The sequence below is a fragment of the Panthera onca genome, chromosome C2, assembly GCF_046562875.1.
Source record: "Panthera onca isolate mPanOnc1 chromosome C2, mPanOnc1 haplotype 2, whole genome shotgun sequence".
NCBI classification, from domain to species: Eukaryota; Metazoa; Chordata; class Mammalia; order Carnivora; family Felidae; genus Panthera; species Panthera onca.
This window is the reverse complement of record NC_138347.1, coordinates 6,412,002-6,432,679: the sequence shown is the minus strand read 5'-3', so window position 1 is coordinate 6,432,679 and position 20,678 is coordinate 6,412,002. Positions and strand designations below refer to the sequence as shown.

General features: G+C 40.7%; 1 protein-coding gene across 1 annotated transcript in view; it reads right to left on the bottom strand.

Moving 5' to 3' along the window:
- Nucleotides 1-20,678, bottom strand: part of BRWD1 (bromodomain and WD repeat domain containing 1) — a 124,754-nt gene that overhangs the window by 85,748 nt on the left and 18,328 nt on the right. Inside the window, exons 5-8 of the mRNA XM_060640877.3 lie at nt 15,116-15,266; nt 12,961-13,059; nt 12,441-12,601; nt 11,115-11,336 (exon numbers count right to left, since the gene is read on the bottom strand). Coding sequence (XP_060496860.3) covers nt 11,115-11,336; nt 12,441-12,601; nt 12,961-13,059; nt 15,116-15,266 — 633 coding nt within the window. The remainder of the gene's footprint in view (nt 1-11,114; nt 11,337-12,440; nt 12,602-12,960; nt 13,060-15,115; nt 15,267-20,678) is intronic.

The window sequence follows — 20,678 nt, the reverse complement described above, 5'->3', positions numbered from 1 at the left end:
CTGGTAACTTCAGAACTGGGCGTTCAACTGTGCCACACAAACAAGCTAGATAACGTAAGATCAATTTGGACCAGAGACCTCCAATAAGGCTTAAAAGATGGAAAGGAAGGTACGAAGAAAACAAGAAAAACACACCAGGCAAAAGAATATGAACCAAAGTACAAAAGTGAGAGGGACTATGGTATACGATAGCAACGGAAATATCTATAGGACTACTGTGTTCGTTTGTGGAAGTGGTGGGGAAATGGGTTAAATGGTAGAGAATCTGGACCCAGTAAGAGCAAGAGGTAAATGCTGTTCTCAAGTAAAATGCAAAAATTTATCAGACAACAGTGTACAGTATTTACTGAAAGGAAACAGATAAGACAAACCACCAAGAATCAACCCAGTTAAATCCAAGAACCTTCACTGCAAGGAAGTAGTCCCTTCCTTCCCCCCAGGGTCGGGGAGGAGAGCCATGCAGAAGGAAACACACCTGCTGACTCACCAGGCATTCAACACAAAGGAGCTTAGCAAACAAAGTACAGACATTAACAGGAAAGAAGAGTTGAGAAGCAATTTTTCTAGGTTATTCACATAATTATTCATCATTATAACATCCCAGAGAGATACGGTTTATTATGTTTTATGATTTTTCCCAAGATTATACACTTTATAAGGGAGGTAGGATTTGAATCTAAGACTTCTTCAAAGAAGCTTTTTCCAAGTTCCTTCTCTTCAAGTATAGAAAAGGAAGGGTTTTTTAAAATGTTGAAAGTGATCATTTACATCTAAGCAGGTATGTTCCAGAAGGCAGACTAAAACTGAGTTTTGGGGAATATCTCATTAAAAGTAATAACTAGGGACGCCTGGGTGGCTCAGTTGGTCGAACACCCGACTTCAGCTCGGGTCATGATCTCGCGGTCTATGAGTTCAAGCCCCGCGTCAAGGCTCTGTGCTGACAACTCAGAGCCTGGAGCCTGCTTCGGAGTCTGTGTCTCCATCCCTCTCTACTTCTCCCCTGCTCATTCTCTGCCTCTCTGTCAAAAATAAATAAACTTTAAAATAAGTAAATAAATAAATAAATAAATAAATATAAAAGTAATAACTAAAGGTATATTAACAGCTGAATATTCTTATAATTAAAATTAAAACGTCACAGTAAAATTTGTAACTTTGCATAGGGTATTTTAAGAATTCCAAACCCGAATGTCTACAGAAAAGTAACTGCACCTGAAGTCTCCTATGTTCTAACTAAATCAAAGTCTTAGGTACACAAGTGGTGTTGCTGTCTAGTTCATCTCACTGACAACTCTGTCCCTAGCTTGACACAATACCGTCCTCTCTGTAACACTTCAAAAATATTTTTAAATACCTAGCATGGCAAAAGTTGCCAGGTTTGTTTGGGTTAGGTTGGAGGCGGGGGCTATTTGCGCTTATCTTCTCTCCTAAATGAACTTGATGGCACGCTAAATTCCATTAAAACAAAGCAACTGGGATTTCAAATATAAACACACTAACCTTATACCATGATCTGGAGAGATATGACATCTTTACAGCACTGAATCTTCTGATTCAGGAGTATACTATACTAGACATTTTCACTAAAACAGACTATTCCCTCGCCACCCAATGCCAAGGCTGTCGTTATTTTTTAAGACCTCTCTTCATGAAGAGTTTTCTAATTTCCTGGTAAAGTTTACTCCTATGTGTATGAAGGCTTTTGTTGCTATTGTGATTTATGTTCTTCTGTTATATTTGCTAATTAGTTATTGATGGTTTATAGCCAAGTTTTGGTTTTAGGACATAGGTTCTGTATTTATCTGGTTTACTAAGCTCTCAACAATTCTGTAAGTTTTAACAGAATTCACCAGCGAGTCCTCTCAGCTTTGGAGTTTTCTTTTTACGAGATTTTTTTTAATGCCCAACAGGCATATTTTTAACCTTTCAAGCTTTCCCTTTTGTAAGAGCAACATTCCTCAAATACAATATACTGACAGCCATGTTTCATTAATCATCCTCAAAGCTACTCATCAATGACCATAATATGTACCTCTGGATATTGAAGAGTCTCATTTTTCCAAGGAAAATCCTTATGCATAAAGGAAACATAAGAAGTATGATTTCTCAAAGTCCCTGGCAGCTTTATGACTCTGTACTACAATCTCGCGTAGCTACTTCCAAAGTCAAAATCGGTTTCCTGAAATCTACACATTTTTTTTTTAATAAAGTCTATTATTTATTTTGAGAGAGAGAGAGAGAGAGAGCAGGGGGAAGGGCAGAGAGAAAGGCAGAGAGAGAGAGAATCCCAAGCAGGCTCTGCACTGTCATCGCAGAGCCCAAGGCAGGGCTCGAACTCACGAACCACGAGATCATGACCCAAGCCAAAAATCAAGAATCCGACACTGAACCAACTGAGCCACCGAGGAGCCCCCAAATCTACAAATTCTGAGTATTCAGTATATAACATATGCCTGGAACACAGCTTCTACAACTTGTCTGGTGGCAAAGTTTAATGTATGCTGGGACTCTCTATGTTCCTTTTATTTTTTTAAAATTTTTTTTTAATGTTTATTTTTGAAGGAGAGAGAGTGATTGAGTGAGTGAGTAGGGGCGGTGGGGAGGGGCAGAGAGAGAGGGAGACACAGAATCTGAAGCAGGCTCCCCCGGCTCTGAGCTGTCAGCACAGAGCCCGACACGGGACTCGAACTCACAAACCGCTAATTCATGACCTGAGCCGAAGTCGGACGCTTAACCGACTGAGCCACCCAGGCGCCCCTATGTTACTTTTAAAGAATGCATTCGTCAAAGGTAGCTAGTGACCCTTATTAAAATACTGCCAAAAATGCAAATCTTTCCTGTGTATTTATTACATGTGCATTTTAGACAGATTTATGGAAAGGGGGAATTTGCACAACATAAAACTCACCATTTGAGCCATTTTAAAATGTGGAACTCAGCAGCACTTACTACTTTCACATGCAGTGCAGCCATTACCACTATCTGGTCCCAGAGCTATCATTTTGTAAGACAAATTGTAACCTGTCAAAGCATTTTCAGTGGATTCTCTTGGTATAGCATACATGTAATATGGTGCCATACTTGTCTCTTGCTGTTAAGTGGATAGACGTGAACCATGTGAACCTGAATCATGACACTACAGCCCAAGATCCTCAGCATGAGTCTCCTAAGAATATTGAATCTCTAATCCTTAAATGCAACAAATGTGTCAACACTCAAGAAATTTACTATCAACATAATACTGTTATGTAATATAGAATTCATACTGAAATTTCTCCTCATTTCTCAAAACTGCTTTATAGATTTTCTTGACTCCTAGAGCCAGGATCCAAATCAAGGCTCACATATCACATTTATACTTGTACTATTTTCTTAGTTTCCTTGTAACTTTATTTACTTATTGACTTAGCCTTTGTTGAAACTAAATGTTTGAAGGATATGGATTTACTTCACAGACTGTTTCTTAATTTGAATTTGATTACTTCCTCATGAGATTCAGGTTAAACTTTTTTTTTAACAGAAATACTAACAGGAAAATAAGGAAATTTCACTGTAGAGTCAATGCATTTATAGTTACAGGTCTATTCAGATTTTCTTCTTCTCTGTGCCAGTCTTCATAAGTGTTTTTCTGAGTATTTACCTGTTGCATCTTTATTTTCAAATTTCTCATATGGTCATTTAAGATAGCCTCTTTTTAATGTCTGAAGAGTCTATAGAGATGCCCCCTTAAAGCTGATAATGGTTACTTGTGACGTTTTTTTTCTTCCTTCCTCAATCTTATACCAACATTTTCAGTCTTTCAAAGAACTTTTGGCTTTGCTGATCCTGTTATGCTTACGTTTTCTATCCTTAATTTTTGTACTTATCTCCCTAACTCATCCTCTATGGTTTCCTGTTATTTTTCTACCTTCCTGAGAAATACAGTGGATCACTGAATTTCACCTTTTTAAAATATATGCATTGAGAGTTATAAATTTCCCTTTCTGCACAGCTTCAGCTGTGTATTAGTAATCCAATGCCATGTAACAAATTACCCCAAAACGTAGCTACCAAAATCAATATATATTATCTCCCAGTCTCTTAAGGGTCAAGAATTCAGAGAAGCTTAGCTAGGTGGTTCCAGCTCAGGGTCTCACGAGGCTGCAGGAGATGTCCGACCAGCTTCCGAAAGGGCAGACTCCCTTGCCTCTGGCAGGAGACTTCAGGTGTTTGCCATGAAGACCTGTCCTTAAGGTTGTGAGTATCCTATCCAAACGACAGCTGACCTCCCTCAAGATAAGTGAGTCAAGAGAGTAAGGTCAACCCAGGGCGCCTGGGTGGCTCAGTCGGTTAAGCATCCAACTCTTGATTTCAGCTCAGGTCATGATCTCATGGTTGTGAGCTCGAGCCTCACGTCAGGTTCTGTGCTGAGTGCAGAGCCTGCTTGGGAGTCTCTCTCTCCCCTTCTCTCTCTGCCCCTCCCCTGCTCACACTCTTCCAGTCTCTCTCAAAATAAATAAACTTAAAAAAAAGAAAAAAGACATGTCCACGCTATTCGACATGGGGACTTATCGAGGGGCATGAGTCCAGGGAGGCAAAAATCACCAAGCACCATCTTGGTGGCTGGCTATCGAATTCTACATTCCATGATAGATAAGAACCTAGTATTTTCATTAATAATTAGTTAAGTATTCCCAAATTCTTATTGTGGTTTCTCCTTTGACACATGGGTTATTTAAAAGTATATTGCTTGGGGCACCTGGGTGGGTGAGTCGGGTAAACATCTGACTTTGGCTCAGGTCATGATCTCACGGTTTGTGGGTTCGAGCCCCACATCAGGCTCTCTGCTGACAGCTCAGAGCCTGGATCCTGCTTCAGATTCTGTGTCTCCCTCTCTCTCTCTGCCCCTCCCCCACTCATGCTCTCTCTCTCTCTCTCTCTCTCAAAAATAAACATTAAAAAAATTTTTTAAATAAAATAAAAGAATATTGCTTAATGTGAGGATTACTCTGCTATTAATTCTAGCTGTTAATAATTTCAGGCTTAATTTCACTACTGTCAGAGAATATATACTTAGGATGATTTCAGTATTTTCAAATTTGCTGAGAACTTGCTTAAAGGGTCAGAATGCGGACAGTAGTTATACAATAAACACCCCACTTACAGTTGTAAAGAAATGATGCTGATATTATACACAATGTTTCGATGTGGCATCCAAGTCATTATTTATGTTGTTCAAAGCTGTGTTTCTTTTTTTATAATTTTTTAAATGTTTATTTGTTTTTGAGAGAGAGAGAGAGAGAGACATAGTACGAGCAGGGGAGGGACAGAGAGAGAGGGAGACACAGAATCCAAAGCAGGCTCCAGGCTGTCAGCACAGAGCCTGAGGTGGGGCTCAAGCTCATCAACCTCAAGATCATGACCTGAGCCAAAGTTGGACACTCAACCAACTGAGCCACCCAGGCGCCTCTATGTTTCTTAAGAGTATAGACTCTTCATTCAATTACTGAGAGAAACAGAGATGTTTTAATCTCCCACTATGATTATGGAGATCTACTTTTCCCCATGAATTCTATTTTTGCTTTATGTATTTTGACTCCATGTTACTAAATTTAGAACTCAATCTTCTGTTTTTATCATTACAAATTGCCCGTTTACCTCTAAAAATAGTAATTTCCTTAAAACCTATTATCTAATATTAGCATACTGTATCAGCATTCTTACAGTTAATGTTTATAAGAGTTTCCCATCCTTTACTTCCAGCCTCCCCTTAGCCTCATAGCGCAGGCGGGGTTTTGTTTCTTAGTTATGTCTGAAGTCTGTCTCTCACTGGAACCACCTAATGCACTTGTACGTGAAGTGCTCGTGAACACACTGCTGTCTGCTGACAGCCTGGTAACATTCCAGCACTTCCCGACTTTCTCTTGCCCTCCTTTCTTGCCCTTTTTTTATTACTCTTATTCCATATTTCCCCCCTATTGCTTGTTCTACACCCTCTTACATTTCTTTTGCTATTTTAGAGATTACTAAATCCACCTTCATCTTATTAAGTCTTATGTAAACTTGTATTTTTCACTTCTCGACGCAAAGATGTCAGAATACTACAGGTACCTCCTGCTGACATACAAGCCCTATTACTATTATTTGCTAGTTCGGCTATCTCTATATTTTTAAATTTTTTTAAATGTTTATTCATTTTTGAGAGAGAGAGAGCACGCGCGCGCGAGAGTGCGCGCACAAGCAGGGGAAGGGCAGAGAGAGAGAGACAGAATCTGAAGCAGGCTCCAGGCTCTGAGCTGTCAGCACAGAGCCCAATGCGGGGCTCGAACCCACGAACTTTGAGATCATGACCTGAGCTCAAGTTGGACGCCCAACCGAGTGAGCCACCCAGGCGCCCCAATTGTTTCTAGATTTTTAAACCCATAAACCCTTAAACCCATATACCTGTTGTATATAGTTGGTGCTTTTTTCCATTTGTCCGCACTTTTTTTTTTTTTAAACTCTTCATTCATCCTTGCATCTCCAAGCCTAGGATCACATTTCCCTCTCAGCCTAAAGAAGACTATTTAGAAATCCCCTGTTCCACTGCTGGGAGACTTCTGAAACTGTGTTTAGAGAGCTTCAGTGACAGATTTGATGGGTTCAGAACGCTTGATAGATAGTCACTGTCAATTACCACTTTATTAATTTTAAATAAACCCAAATATAAGATTATTTTTATGTCTTTATTTCATTAAAGCTCTCCACCCAATGTGGGGCTTGAACGCACGACCCCGAGACGAAGTTGCACACTCTACCAACAGAGCCAGCTTGGCACCCCAACAGCACTTCAGAAAGATCACTTCTTGAGGCACCTGGATGGCTCAGTCGGTTAAGCATCTGATTTCGGCTCAGGTCGTGATCCTGCGGTTTGTGTGTTTGAGCCCCACGTTGGGCTCTGTGCTGACAGCTCAGAGCCCGGAGCCTGCTTCACACTGTGTCTCCCTCTCTCTCTGCACCCCCCTGCTCACGTTCTCTCAAAAATGAATAAACATTAAAAAAAAAAAAAAAAATAGAGCACTTCTTTGGGGTCACCAGAATAGCTCAGTCGGTTGAGCATCCAACTCTTGGTTTCAGCTCAGGTCATGATCCCAGGGTCACGGGATCGAGCCCTGCATCAGGCTCCAGCGCTGAGCACGGAGCCTGCCTGGGATTCCCTCTCTTCCCCCACTGCCACTGGTGTGTTCTCTACCTAAGATAAAAAAAAATAATAATAAAAAATAATAAAGAGCATTTTTTTTTTTGGTCTATCAACTCCCACTGTTCTACTGAGAAGCTAATCATCAGCCTTACTGCTTATTTTTCCTTTTGGTTACCTTAAGATTTCTCTTTGGCTTTAAAAGGTTTATTGTGATGAAAGGGCACCTGGGTGGCTCAGCTGGTTAAGCGAACGACCCTTGGTTTCAGTTCAGGTCATGATCACATGGTTCGTGACTTCGAGCCCCACGGGGTTCCGCACAGACAGTGCAGAGCCTGCTTGGAATTCTGTCTCTCTCCCTCTCTCTCCGCCCTTCCCCTGCTTGCGCTCTCTCTCTCTCCCCCTCAAAAAATAAACTCAGTTAATTAATTAAACCAAACACAAGTTTGCTGGCCACGTTCACTAGCTGCAGTTTTCCGTATGTTTCTTCTGCTCAGGGTCCTTAGTGCTTCTTCAATCCGTGGCTCTATTTCTTCAGCGCATTTTGCAAACTTCGCAGCTCTTACCGCTTCAAGTGCAGCTCTGCTCCACTCTCTCTCGTCCTCTTGTTCAGGAATTCCAAGTACACATGGAATTTCCAGTTGCTGTAAATTTTTTCTATTCTAATTAGTTGCAAACGCAGTTACACATAAATTGTGTAGGGATTTCCAAAATATTTCCTCTCCAATCTTACCAGTGTGTCAAATACTCTACTAGGCTTTTCAGGCACCCCCAGTGGAATCGGCGAATGCCTTACAACTCAAGGCTCCTCTGTCTGCCCTTTCCTTACCTACCATATCTTGACGTTCTAAGCTCTTATTAGTGCCTCACGTATTTCTTCACGAAAGCCACGGGCACCTGGGTGGCCCATTCCGTTGAGTATCCAACTCTTCATTTCAGCTCAGGTCATGATCCCAGGGTTGTGAGACCGAGGCTTGCTTTGGGCCGGGCATGGAACCCACTTAAGATTCTCTCATTCTCCCTCTGCCACGCTTTCCTGCTCACACACTCTCGCTCCCAAATAAAATAATTTTTAAAATAAAAATAAACAGGGGCGCCTGGGTGGCTCAGTTGGTCAGGTGTCCAACTTAAGCTCAGGTCATGATCTCATGGTTTGTGACTTTGAGCCCCGCGTCAGGCTCTGTGCTGACAGCTCAGAGCCTGGAGCCTGCTTCGGATTCTGCGTCTCCCTCTCCTTCTGCCCCTCCCCTGCTCACACTCTGACTCTTTCAGTAATAAATAAACGTTAAAAAAAAATTTTTTTTTAATGAAAATAAGTAAATAAGTAAAAGAAAGCTAATCCAAACGAGCTATACATTATGTCTTTTCACTCCTGCGGAATGTTCATTTACTGTTCTTTCAGACAGACAAAAGGTTCTACCTCTGGTTCTACTAATCTTAATGTTTTTGAGAATGTAAGTTATATCCAATGACACTACATGATGCTACCCTTAAGCGTGTACACCAAAATACTGACAGTGACTACTTCTAGATGGTAAGATCATGGAGGCTTATTTTCTTATGTGCTCATTTTTCTGCAAACGATAGGACTTGTATACATTTTCAATACAAATTGGAAGAAAAAAACCTTTACTAAAATTAAAAATGTTTTCTATATGCCAGTAACAACAGAGCAAAGAACATGAAAAAGATTAATAACTAAAACTGTGTACCTGTTTGACTGTGAACTTTGGTAACCACTGGCAAGCACAGATGACCTCTGATGTATAAAAGCTTACTACCACCCAGACTTCTCAGGTATATTCAGTAGGTGATAACCACACGTGGCCCCATTACCAAAGAATGGGCCTCAGGAAAGACCAGAGCTCCACTTTCACAGTGCGGGACTCCATAATGGTTTTAGGACAGACACCAGCACAGAGTACTAGAAGTTTTCTCATTTGCTGCTATACTGCTTATAAATTCATATGAAATAACAAAACATTAACTGTGAAACACAGTCTTCTAGAAAACAATTACACTCCTTGCCTTAAAATAAATAGGTCCACCAAAATCTCGCTTAAATTTTCAAAATATAACACCATCCCGATTACGGTTGTCTTCATTCAAAAATAAGTTTCTTGTCTCTATCCTTCAAGAAAACTGACCAGAAGAGTTTAGGAAAAAATCTCTCTTGTCACAAGACTTCACACCAAATCTCTTTGGAGACCACTTAGCAAAGAGCCTGGGTGAATTCATACCTGAAAACGGAACCACTCCCCCAGTTTTATCCAAATTCAAATCAGAAGCACCCATGTACCTTAAAAGGCCTCACAAGTCATTATCTCCTAACAAAATGTGATTTTCGAAATAATGATCCAAATGCACCATTTTCAGTTCCGAATGAACTAATGGAGCTAAGGCAGTATCGTCGATGGCTACTACAGAGAGACTCCCAGACATTTCACGCCTAGAAGAGCGTACACCTCAAGGTGATCAAGGCTTTGGATCAATGATCCTGAAAGTGTAGCCTGAGGAGGAGGAGGAGGAGGAGGAGGAGGAGAACCTGGGAACTTATTAGGAATGCCAATTCTCAGGCTCCACCTCCACCATTTCAGTCAGGATCTCTGGCGGTGAGGCCTAGCGATCTGTGCTTGAAACAAGGCCTCCACGTGATCCAGGCCTACATTAAACAGAATTACTGCTCTGGATCCAACATCCAAGTTACAGGAAATACAGGGACATACTGAGCTGCTCTACAAGGATACAAGCAGTAACAGCCAAACTGTGGGAACCCAACTCTTTCAACAGAGACACTTACTGTAAAGGGTTTTAAAAGTTGGGCAAGGGAATGCAATTTGTTTTAAGCTTCTTTTTATCGACAGTAACTGATTGTAAGGTACAGGTTTTGTCCGGTTGCTCAAAGTAACTCTATTTATGAGACAAATGGAAATCTGAACATGAAAAAAGGAAGTATGATGATAATGTTTTGGTTGCTTTTTTTTCTAACATTTATTTATTTTTGAGACAGAGAGAGAGAGAGGGAGAGAAAGCAAGCATGAGTGCAGGAGGAGCAGAGAGAGAGAGAGGGAGACACAGACTCTGAAGCAGGCTCCAGGCTCTGAGCTGTCAGCACAGAGCCCAACACAGGGCTCGAACTCACGAACCATGAGATCATGACCTGAGCTGAAGTCAGATGCTTAACCGACTGAGCCACCCAGATGCCCCTGGTTGTGTTTTTTAAAAAGAAATCCTCATCTTTTAGAAAGACATATTGAACTACTTACAGAAGATATGATATGAAATCTAGGATCTGCTTTAGGTACAAAGTGAAGTGGTTGGGGAACAACTAGCCATGGGCACTTAGGGATTCATATGAGTCTACTTTGTGTATGTGCAAAATTAGCTTCCACAATAAAGTGAAAAAATTGTTTAAATATACTTCAACAAATTTAATCAACTCAGCAAACTCCACAGGTTTTAAAGTAGAAAAATCAGGGTGCCCAGGTGGCTCAGTTGGTTGAGCGTCCAACTCTTGATTTCAGCTCAGGTCATGATCCTAAGGTCATGGGATCGAGCCCCACATCGGGCTCTGCAATGAGCATGGAGCCTGCTTAAGATTCTTTCTCTCTCTACTTTTGTGCCTCTCCCCCACTCACACACTCTCTCTCAAAGAATAAAAAATAAAGTAGAAAAATCATTAATGTAGCCTCAGGTTTGTAAGCGACACTCCCCCAGTTCAACAGTAAGCCTAAAAGAAGCAATACGTCATCCATCATGCCTTCCTGTAAAGCTCTAACTGCATTAGACATTACATCACCCTTCCAAGAGTCATGGAGGTATGATTAATTACATTTCTCTTGGTTACTAAAACAGATCATACAATTGCTAAGCATCTTACTATTTGTCACCTCTGAGGAGAAAGAGTTTCAAAGGAAAAGGAGATCATATACGTATATGCACACTGAACCTAGTTTACCTGTAAAGATGTGATTGACCCCGTGTGTCCTTGGAGCACAGCGACCGGGGCACAAGTTCTCAAGCACCACACTCTGATGATCTTATCACAGCTCCCTGCAGCAATCATCGTATTCTCATAGTTGACCGCCATATCTGAAATTTCTGCAGAATGACCTCTTAATGTGGATAATAGGCGGCCATTGTGTGTTGACCAAATCTTCACCAAACAATCATCTGAACCCTAAGAAAAAACATACCCCAAAATAAATGTTAACACAGCAAGTCCTTTACAGCAGTTTTAAAAATACCATTTATATGTCACTTAAATTAAGTATCTATAACTCCTCTTTCCAACTGTAGAATACTCTATAAATTATGAATCTTACAGTCAGAACACTTACGGAACAATAGTTCTTTTCTTCTTCAAATCACATCTATGTAAAGATACTGTGAAGTTTTCATTTCTGTGGACCAGACCACATTATAAATACTATTTTCCCAAAATTCCCTGCCAAATAATGAGTCCAACCAAAAGTTCACCACTCACATATTTCACTTAACAATGGTTAAATGTCAGTTTAGCTCACATCAAGCTAAATAATTTGATACACGTTAGGACAGATATACGGATCACAGGCTGACTGGAAATTCCAAAAACAACTAAAAAATAATGGGACTAGCACCCTCATTCTAAATAACCAGACAACAGAGTCTCAAATCTGTAGCACCAGCCAACACCCATCTAACTCAGCCCACTTTTGAGTCTCTACTCTGAATCTCGCAACTGAAAAAGGAAACTTAAATTTGTGACCCCTTATAATTTTCCCTTAAAATATTAAAACGGTAAATTAAATTACAAATATTTATGTATAGTTTTATAATAATTGTAAAATAATCTTGCAGTGTTCAAGTAATCAATTTCTCTGTATCAATGAGTAATCGATGTGAGTATGAATCACCTGTAGAGATTTAGATTTTTATGGAAGTTTTTTGGTTTGTTCTGGTTATCAGACATACTAGAAACATCATTAGCAGGTCTAGAATAGGCTGGAGGGGGAAGTATTAGGCGTGTATATTTTTAAGATCCTTGACAATCAGGCCCATGAACCACAGCTCTACATCAATGTCTCACCAACACCTTAAAGGCCTAGCTACCTGCATCTGAGTCACTTGGGCTACTTAATAAAAATGCAAATTCATGGGCCCCGCATCAGACCCATGGAGTCAAAATCCCTGAGAATAGGAAGCATAGAACCTACATGTTTTAGAAGATTGCCTAGATGATTCTAGCCCACACGCAAGTGCTCCAGATTGATACCAAATTGAGTTTAAAACATTAACTCACTGTAAAGATTCTATGTCCTGTCCTATCAAATGCTACACAGTAAACAGCAGACAGATGTCCGAGAATCCTTCTGTGCATTTTGATGTGCTGATACATGGTTCCTGGAAATGCTGTGCTAAAAGTGGAACACCCTGTGAGTTGTTTTCCTCGATGTATCTCCACTAGGAAATAAAAACAATGAAAATGGTTAAGGAAGAGCCAATATGTAAAAAAACGAAAAACTCCACAACAATTTCTAGAGGTCACAGAACCTATGTTCCAGAAATCCTAAGGACACAAGTTTCTCCCCAATTCTGTTTTACTATAATCACTATTACGGGCTTATTGCAACAAGATTGTCTTTCATTAATTTTTATTGCGTTTAGGAATAACTTCAGGAAAACCAATTTGGAAACTGGTACTCATCACTACTGAAACACTACTACCAGTATTTCCTTTTAAATTTTAACAGAGCAGTTACAAAACTGGTCAAGAACGTAAAAAGACTGTTTCACTCATCTGAAAAGGCAAGCTCACTCACCAAGACTTGGTGGGGAACCATAATTCACCGGCATTTCGGGAGGTCTTCCTCTGTGAAGAGCAGCAAAGGCAGAGCCCTTCCAAACTGTGTGCCTGCAGTCTTTAAAACGAATTTTAGATACACATAAAATCTTGAAAGTTAACCCCAAGAAAGATTTTATAGAATACTTACGTATATTGTAATAAACTGTTTATTCAAAGTTGTACCAACTAATATACTTTAACAGAAAAGCCCTAGAGGTTTATTAGACTATTTCTGAAGGGGAAAAAAAATGAAGACATCTCAGATACAACAACAACAACTAACATCAGCGTAGCACTTTACAATTTACAAAGTGCGTTCCACGTACATGATCTCATCGAATCCTCACAACAACCCTGTGAGGTAGGTATGATCGCCAATGTACAAGTGAGGTAACTGAGGCTCAAAGGTTCCAGGACCTTGAAAGAGATCCGCTGCAAGTGGTTAAGTCTACATGGACCATACAACCAGATCACTGGACTTCCGAGTCCTATTCAATGCCAAGTAAGTTTTTATTTTGCCATGCAGAATCATACCACACGGTATTAGTGATACGAGATCTTAATCACAACTGTTCCAACTTTCCAAAAAATGGAAATTTTTGTAAGAAAAATTTGATCTATATGAAAATCCTTAAAACGTTAACGGAGTTTTAAAATTAATTTTGGCCAATATTACCATGACTTTAATCTCCCTAGGAAATACGGACAAAATCAAATGCCTTTCCTCTTGTTTTGGGATCATGGATAATCCTTTACACAAGAGCACGCATGTAGGATCTGGGAGTCTGAACACTCATTCTCAAGTCCCGTCCCTCTTTGACCTATCGGCAAATACATACGAAGAAACATCATCTGCCCCCCCTAGAGGAGAGAGCAGCAGAGCACAGATTACGCTGGGCCAGAAATCAGCTTCTTCACAAGTGGAAGAGGAAGGGAAGGAAGGCATCACAGAAACCTCTACTGAGCCTCGGGTGCCCCAACCTAACACGCATGTTACGTTTTACATGAATGGATTCATCGCCACCATCATGACCAAAGAGCGGTTACAAGGCATCCTCTCGTGACACTAGTACAAAACAGAGAGATACGGACCCTACCCTAGGGCAGCTGGCTCAAGTCTCTTCTAAGGTCTGCCGGTTCTAAAGCAGTGCTCATCACAAAACAACACGGAGCTTGACACAAGTAAAGAAAACAGAGGGAAACAGGCCATTCGGGGCAACTACTACATAACAGCCTAAAATAGAATAATTACAAGGTGAATAGGAACACAGAGAAGGGAGAGTAAGAACAGTTTCCTGAGCCAAGCCACAGTGTGGCAGGGCCACAGAGCACTAAGAAATGACTAAGGGCGACAAAGCGGTCTGGCATGGAACCAAGAAGGAGGGTTGTTCTTTCTCAGTCAAGCTTTGTACTGGTGGCACACCTAAGAGGTGGCATCACATCAGCAACAGATCTTAAAGATAATCACGGGGGACGAACTGGACGGATGCTCAGGATCCGAAGAGCCAACATTCTTGCCCATCAGCAGTTAGGCCACGTTGTATACATAGATCATATCACATACATGTACTTAGTCTAAGTGATTTATACCAAGCTAACAGGAGAAGAACAACAATTCCAAACATTTTGCTACCACATAACTTTGCAAAAAAATTAAATTGGTGAAAAAAGAACCATGCAATTGTACATTTTTGGTGCTTGTTTTCAAACTGCTCCCAAATTTAGAAAATCACTTCCCCTTATAACAAAGGGCTTTCGGAATCTAAATACCAAATAAAATACTTCTAGCATTTAAAGAGTTTATTAGACACATACAATTACATTCAGTAAAGTTATAAGTGAGCTACAAAATAGAAAATTAAGAACTCACATCAAGAAAACCTCAAACACATCTCAGAATAAATTCAAGCTTTTTCGCTTAACATCTATACCTTTGTCATTTTTTTTAATGCAGAAGGACCCATTAAACACTTACGTAGTAAAATTCAATGTCTATGCTAAATGCAGAGAATTTTATAGTCCACAGCATGGTTTATAGTTACATATCGCCTTTCTTCCACAATGCTTACATTACTTCACAATTATAATTATCATTAAGCTACAAAGCAGAACACTTCTTCAAATTAAGGTACCTTTTGCTGTACGTAGCAAAGACTGCCTTCCTGCACCAAGTAAAGAAGTGACTCTTGAAATACTGGGTGGAATTTCTTTATCCAACATGGGACCAATGCGCTGGCAGATTTGCAACAGATGATCAGGAGCCACATGCTTATTGGACAAGACCTAATTGGAGAGCAAGTTTTTTAAACATTATTTACAATAGCATCAAAAAACATTAAACAGCCAGGGGTAAGTGTGACAAAACATGTGAGAAACATGTACAACGAAAACTATAAATCACTGCTGAGAGACATTAAATAAAGAGCAAACTCATCTGTAGGTTCAAAGCCATCCCAATCAAAATCCATGCAGGCTGTCTTGTAGAAACTGATTAATTTTATTCTAAAATTCACATTCAAATGTAAGGCGCCTACAAAAGCCAAAGCAGCTTTAAAAAAATACAAAGTTGAGTTATGAAAATAATATCTGACTTCAGGAATCGTTACATAAGGACAACTGATTTTTGACAAAAGCACAAAGGAGAAAAGATCATCTTCTCAACAAATGGTGCTGGAACCACTGGATATCCATTTGCCAAAAAGGTTTCTCTTTTAATTAACTTTGATCCATACATCACACCATAAACAAAAACTATCTTAAGACAGATCACGTACCTAAATGTATAATCTAAAACTGCAGAACTTATCACAGAAAACCCTGGAGAAAATCATGACCTGAGGTTGGTTAGACAAAGATTTCTCATATGACAACAGTCGTACAATCCACACAGCAACCAGCCCATACACTAGACCTCATCAAAATTAACAGCTTCCGTTTTCGTCAAAAGCGCGTGAACACAACAACCCACAGACTGAAGGAAAATGTTTGCAAAGCATATTATCTGATAAACGACTTGCATCTAGAATCTAAAAAAACTCTCAACACTCAATTATAAAAAAAAAAACAAAACTAACTTTTAAAAACAGGAGAAAGATTTACACAGACCATCAAACACACACACACACACACACTCTAAAGATGCGCAACACCATTCATTGGTAACAAATTGAAACCATAATGAGATATTACTACACACCTGTTAGAATAGCTAAAATCAAAAGGACCAGACCAAGATTGGCAAGAACGTGGAGAAACTGCTGGTGGGAACGTACAATAGCACAACCACTTTGGAAAACAGTTGGCCACTCTTCCCATAGGCAGCCTGGGGTGATCTTTGAAAATGGTTCGCTATTCACTTGACCCAGGAAACCCTACATAATCACACAAATCAAGAGGCTCAAATCCCTGTGTTCACTTCAAGGACCCAGGGGAAACTGCCCAGGCCATCGAGGGTATGCGTATGCAAAGGACACCACCTTAGAGAAGCAATGTGTGCCCTTCCATCACTGCCACGGTAGAGCTGATAGGTGCACCCAGGCCACACAGTGGGGCTGGACACAGAATCGGTGGTCCAAAAAGAGCGCTCAATTTTTAGTGAACATGCTTAAAAATGCGGAGTCATGCTGAACGTAAGGATGTAGATGATCCTCTGGTCATTGAGCACATCCAGGTAAACAAAGCCTGCAGGACGCAGTACAGAGCTTACAGGGCTCATGGTCAGATTAACGCATAGATGAGCTCTCCCTGCCACACTGAGACGATCCTTACTGAAAGGGCAGACTGTTCCTAAGCTGGAAGAGGAAGCTGCAAACACGGAAAAGATAACCCAGAAGAAAATGAAGAAACAAATACAGCCTGGGAGTAAATTCTATATAAAATAAATGCAAATAAAAGTTAAAAAAAAAAAAAAAAAAGAGAGAGAGAGAGAGAAAGAAAACAGTTGGGCAGTTTAATAGCACATATACCTACCGTATTAACCAGCTATTCTATTCCTAGGTATTTACTCAAGAAAACGAAAAGCACATGTTCATACTAGAAGTCTGTACGTGCACATGGCCCTGCTACATCTGGCCGCGGGAACAAAGGGCTGTTCTCTATGAACGTCTAAGAGAGTGCCTCCTGCAATTAACCGGTTCACCCATGCCTGGGATGGGCAAACGGCTACTCAAATGCTTAAACTGGCCCCCAAGTACAGCCCAGAGACAAAGCAAGAGAAGGAGAAGAGACTGTTGGTCCAGGCTGAGAAGAGAGCGATCAGGAAAGGGGATGTCCCCTCCAAGAGGCTGCCTGTCCTTCGAGCTGGGGTTAATACTGTCGCCACCCTGGTGGAAAGCAAGAAGGCTTGGCAGGTAGCGACTGCACACGAGGTGGATCCCAGTGAGTGGGCTGTCTCCCTGCCTGCCCTGTGTCCGAAGACGGGGGTCCCTTACCGCGTTATCAAGAGGAAGGCCAGGCTGGGGTGTCTGGTCCCCAGGAAGACGGGCACCACTGTCACCTTCCCACAGGTTAACTCAGAAGAAAAAGGAGCTCTGGCTAAGCTGCTGGAAGCTATCGGGACCAATGACAATGACAGATACGATGAGACCCGCAGTCACTGGGGAGGCAACATCCCGGGTCCAAAGTCGGTGGCTCGCATCGCCAAGGTGAAAAAGGCGAAGCCTAAAAAAACTGGCCCCCAAACTGGGCTAAGTGGACACCATTATATTTTCTGTACAGAAAAGTAATTAAAAGTTCTTTAAAAAAAAAAAAAAAAAAAAGTTTGCACATGACTGAAACATCTTTCTTGTTAAGATCCCAAAAGTGGACACACCCAAATGGCCACTAACAGGTCACTGGATATACACGTTACGGTACAACTGTAAAATGGAACACTATCCGGTAATAAAAAAAAGAAACATATGTGACACATTAATAACACGTGATGACATGGATGAAATCTCAAAATTATGCTGAAAGAAGCCAGAAAAAGAGTACACGTTGTATGGTTTTATTTACACAAAACTCTAGAAAATGCACATTAATCTACAGTGACATAAAACAGATCAGACGTTGCTGGGGGCAGGGAGCAAAGAAAAGCAGGAGGTATTACAGATGGGTTCTTCAGTGTCACACACATCCAAAGTCATCAACCTGAACCTTTATAAATATGTGCAGTTTAAGTCAATTATACTTCAAAACAATAAAAACACAAAAGCTACCGTGTAAGTTAAACTCATGACACCTGATCCGAATGTATCTGTCCTAAACTTTAACACTGCATTAAGGTTCCTCAATCACGAGATGAGGTTTCTCAACTGTGACATCACCAACGTGTGAGCAAAGACAAAGTGCTGCTCTGGACAGTGCTTATGCACAGAACACACAGTACTCCTGGCTCCCTTCCGTCCGTGCCGACAGCATTCCCCATGCCACACAACACCGGCAATGCCCCATACATTTTCAAACTCCTGAGAAACGCTGCCCCAAAGAAAACCTGAAACGTAGTTCAAGATCTCACTTCTGGTTCTTACGCATTAACTCAAATATAAAACAAGCCTGGATTCGGGGTGCCTGACAGGCTCAGCCAACAGAGCATGTGACTCTTGAGTTCAAGCCCCGCATTGGGTGTAGAAATTACTTACAAATAAATATTTTAAAAAAAAAAGCCCAGATTCAATATAAAGTTTTTGTTCATAAGCACTAGTGACAGAAGAGGCTAAATAAAATATCTTCAACTTTTCAACACGACTTATGTTTCCTACCTTGACAGATACCCCAAGGCAAAACCCCAAAGACCTATCAAAGCTCAGGTAGACATCAAAGTGTTTCATAATACTAATTAGCACTCTTGTGCTTCAAAGTATCAGCATGTAGAAGTTCCAAATCTATTATAATTAGCTCATCATGGGAAGGGAAAGAAAGATAGGAGGAACTAGAAGGTAACTCCAACAGGGCCAAGAAAATCACAGATCTAAGAACCTGTCAGGAATGCAAATCTGAAAACAAAACCCCACCGAAGTACTCCGCACTGATCAACCTAAATAATGTGTCCACGAGGCTTAAGAAAGATAAAAGGACTTGGGCAATGGCAACATGGCTTCTTATACAGTAGGCGATCACTCTAATAGTTTTAAGATTTTGACTATTCAGGTAGATAGAGAACTAACATAATTGGCTTTAAGGTTTTTTCAATATAATTTATTGTCAAATTGGTTAACATACAGCGTGTACAGTACGCTCTTGATTTTGGGGGTAGATTCCCATGGTTCATCGCTTACATACAACACCCTGTGCTCATCCCAACAAGTGCCCTCCTCAATGTCCCTCACCCATTTGCCCCTCCCCCCGAATCAACCCTCAGTTTGTTCTCTGTTATTGAAAAGTTTCTTATGGTTTGCCACCCTCCCTCCACTTGTAACTATTTTTCCCCCTTTCTTTCCTCCATGGTCTTCTGTTAAGTTTCTCAAGTTCCACATATGAGTGAAAGCATTTATCTGTCCTTCTCAATTGGCTTTCAGTTTTGAGGTTACACACCCAAGCCTGTCTCCTGAGTGGACACCTGCTCTTGAAGACAAGCTGTAACACACATAGCCAAAAACAACTTCTCCAGATAGAAAAGACAGAGACAGAAAAGTTTAGACAGAGTGCTTCCCAGTGTGGGATATGATTTTATTCTATCTCTTAAATGATCTAGAAGGGAAACTTTATAGGACTAAACTCACTGCCGAATTGAAGAAGCAGTAAAACTCATCATTAAAATAACAGGAAGTTTCAACATAGGCAAGTAAACTTAGGCCAAGTCCAGGCGTTAATAGGAACATGGATTCCATGCAGCAGCTGTGATTCCCACAAAGGGATTTATAGATTCGTTACATTTCTAAGGATTCCAGCATAACTATCAAAGATGGGGGGAGGAGAGACTGTTACTCTACATTTGTATAAGACAAAGTGTTTCTGGAGAGTAATGTAGTTCTAGTCCCAAAAATAACAAACAGAAAATGGTTCTAGATGATTAAAGATATACTGACCAAATCAATATGATAGATAACGTTCCTTCATTACTTTCAAGTCCTATGCCTGAATGTTAGTAACAATCTCTACCAGCAACTTCAATGAGTAAGCCAGTTATACGATGTCCTTGGAAATCAGGCCAGAACTAAGTCCCTTCCAACAGTCAAACAGCCACTCTCTGTACCATCTAATTTAGTCTCAGGAAGTTTTTCAGCCACAATCACAGGATCACTATATTACCACGACTATTACCAAATAATGCGGTGAGCATGAGCTTCTTCAAGCCCAGGGAAGCAGCTGTAAAGTGGTAGTAGAGTCTAGAGAACGTAACTGCAAAGTTATGGGAGAAAGGAGCTTTTTCTGTCAAGTTTGGGATACGGTCATGTAATGAGGATCTAGAATGAGTATTCAATATATTTTTTTTTTACCGTTTATTTGAGAGAGAGAAGAAGAGAAACACAGAGCGTGCACACGAGTGGGGGAGGGGCAGAGAGAGAGGGAGACAGAATGTGAAGCAGAATGTGAATCTGTCAGCACAGAGCCCAGTGCGGGGTTCGATCTCATGAACAGCGAGTTCATGACCTGAGCCGAAATCAGACACTTTAACCAAGTGAGCCACCCAGGCACCCCAATATTTAATATCTTTAATATATACCTATGTGATCGCTTCTCGGCCTTTTGGCTAAGATCAAATGTAACATATAC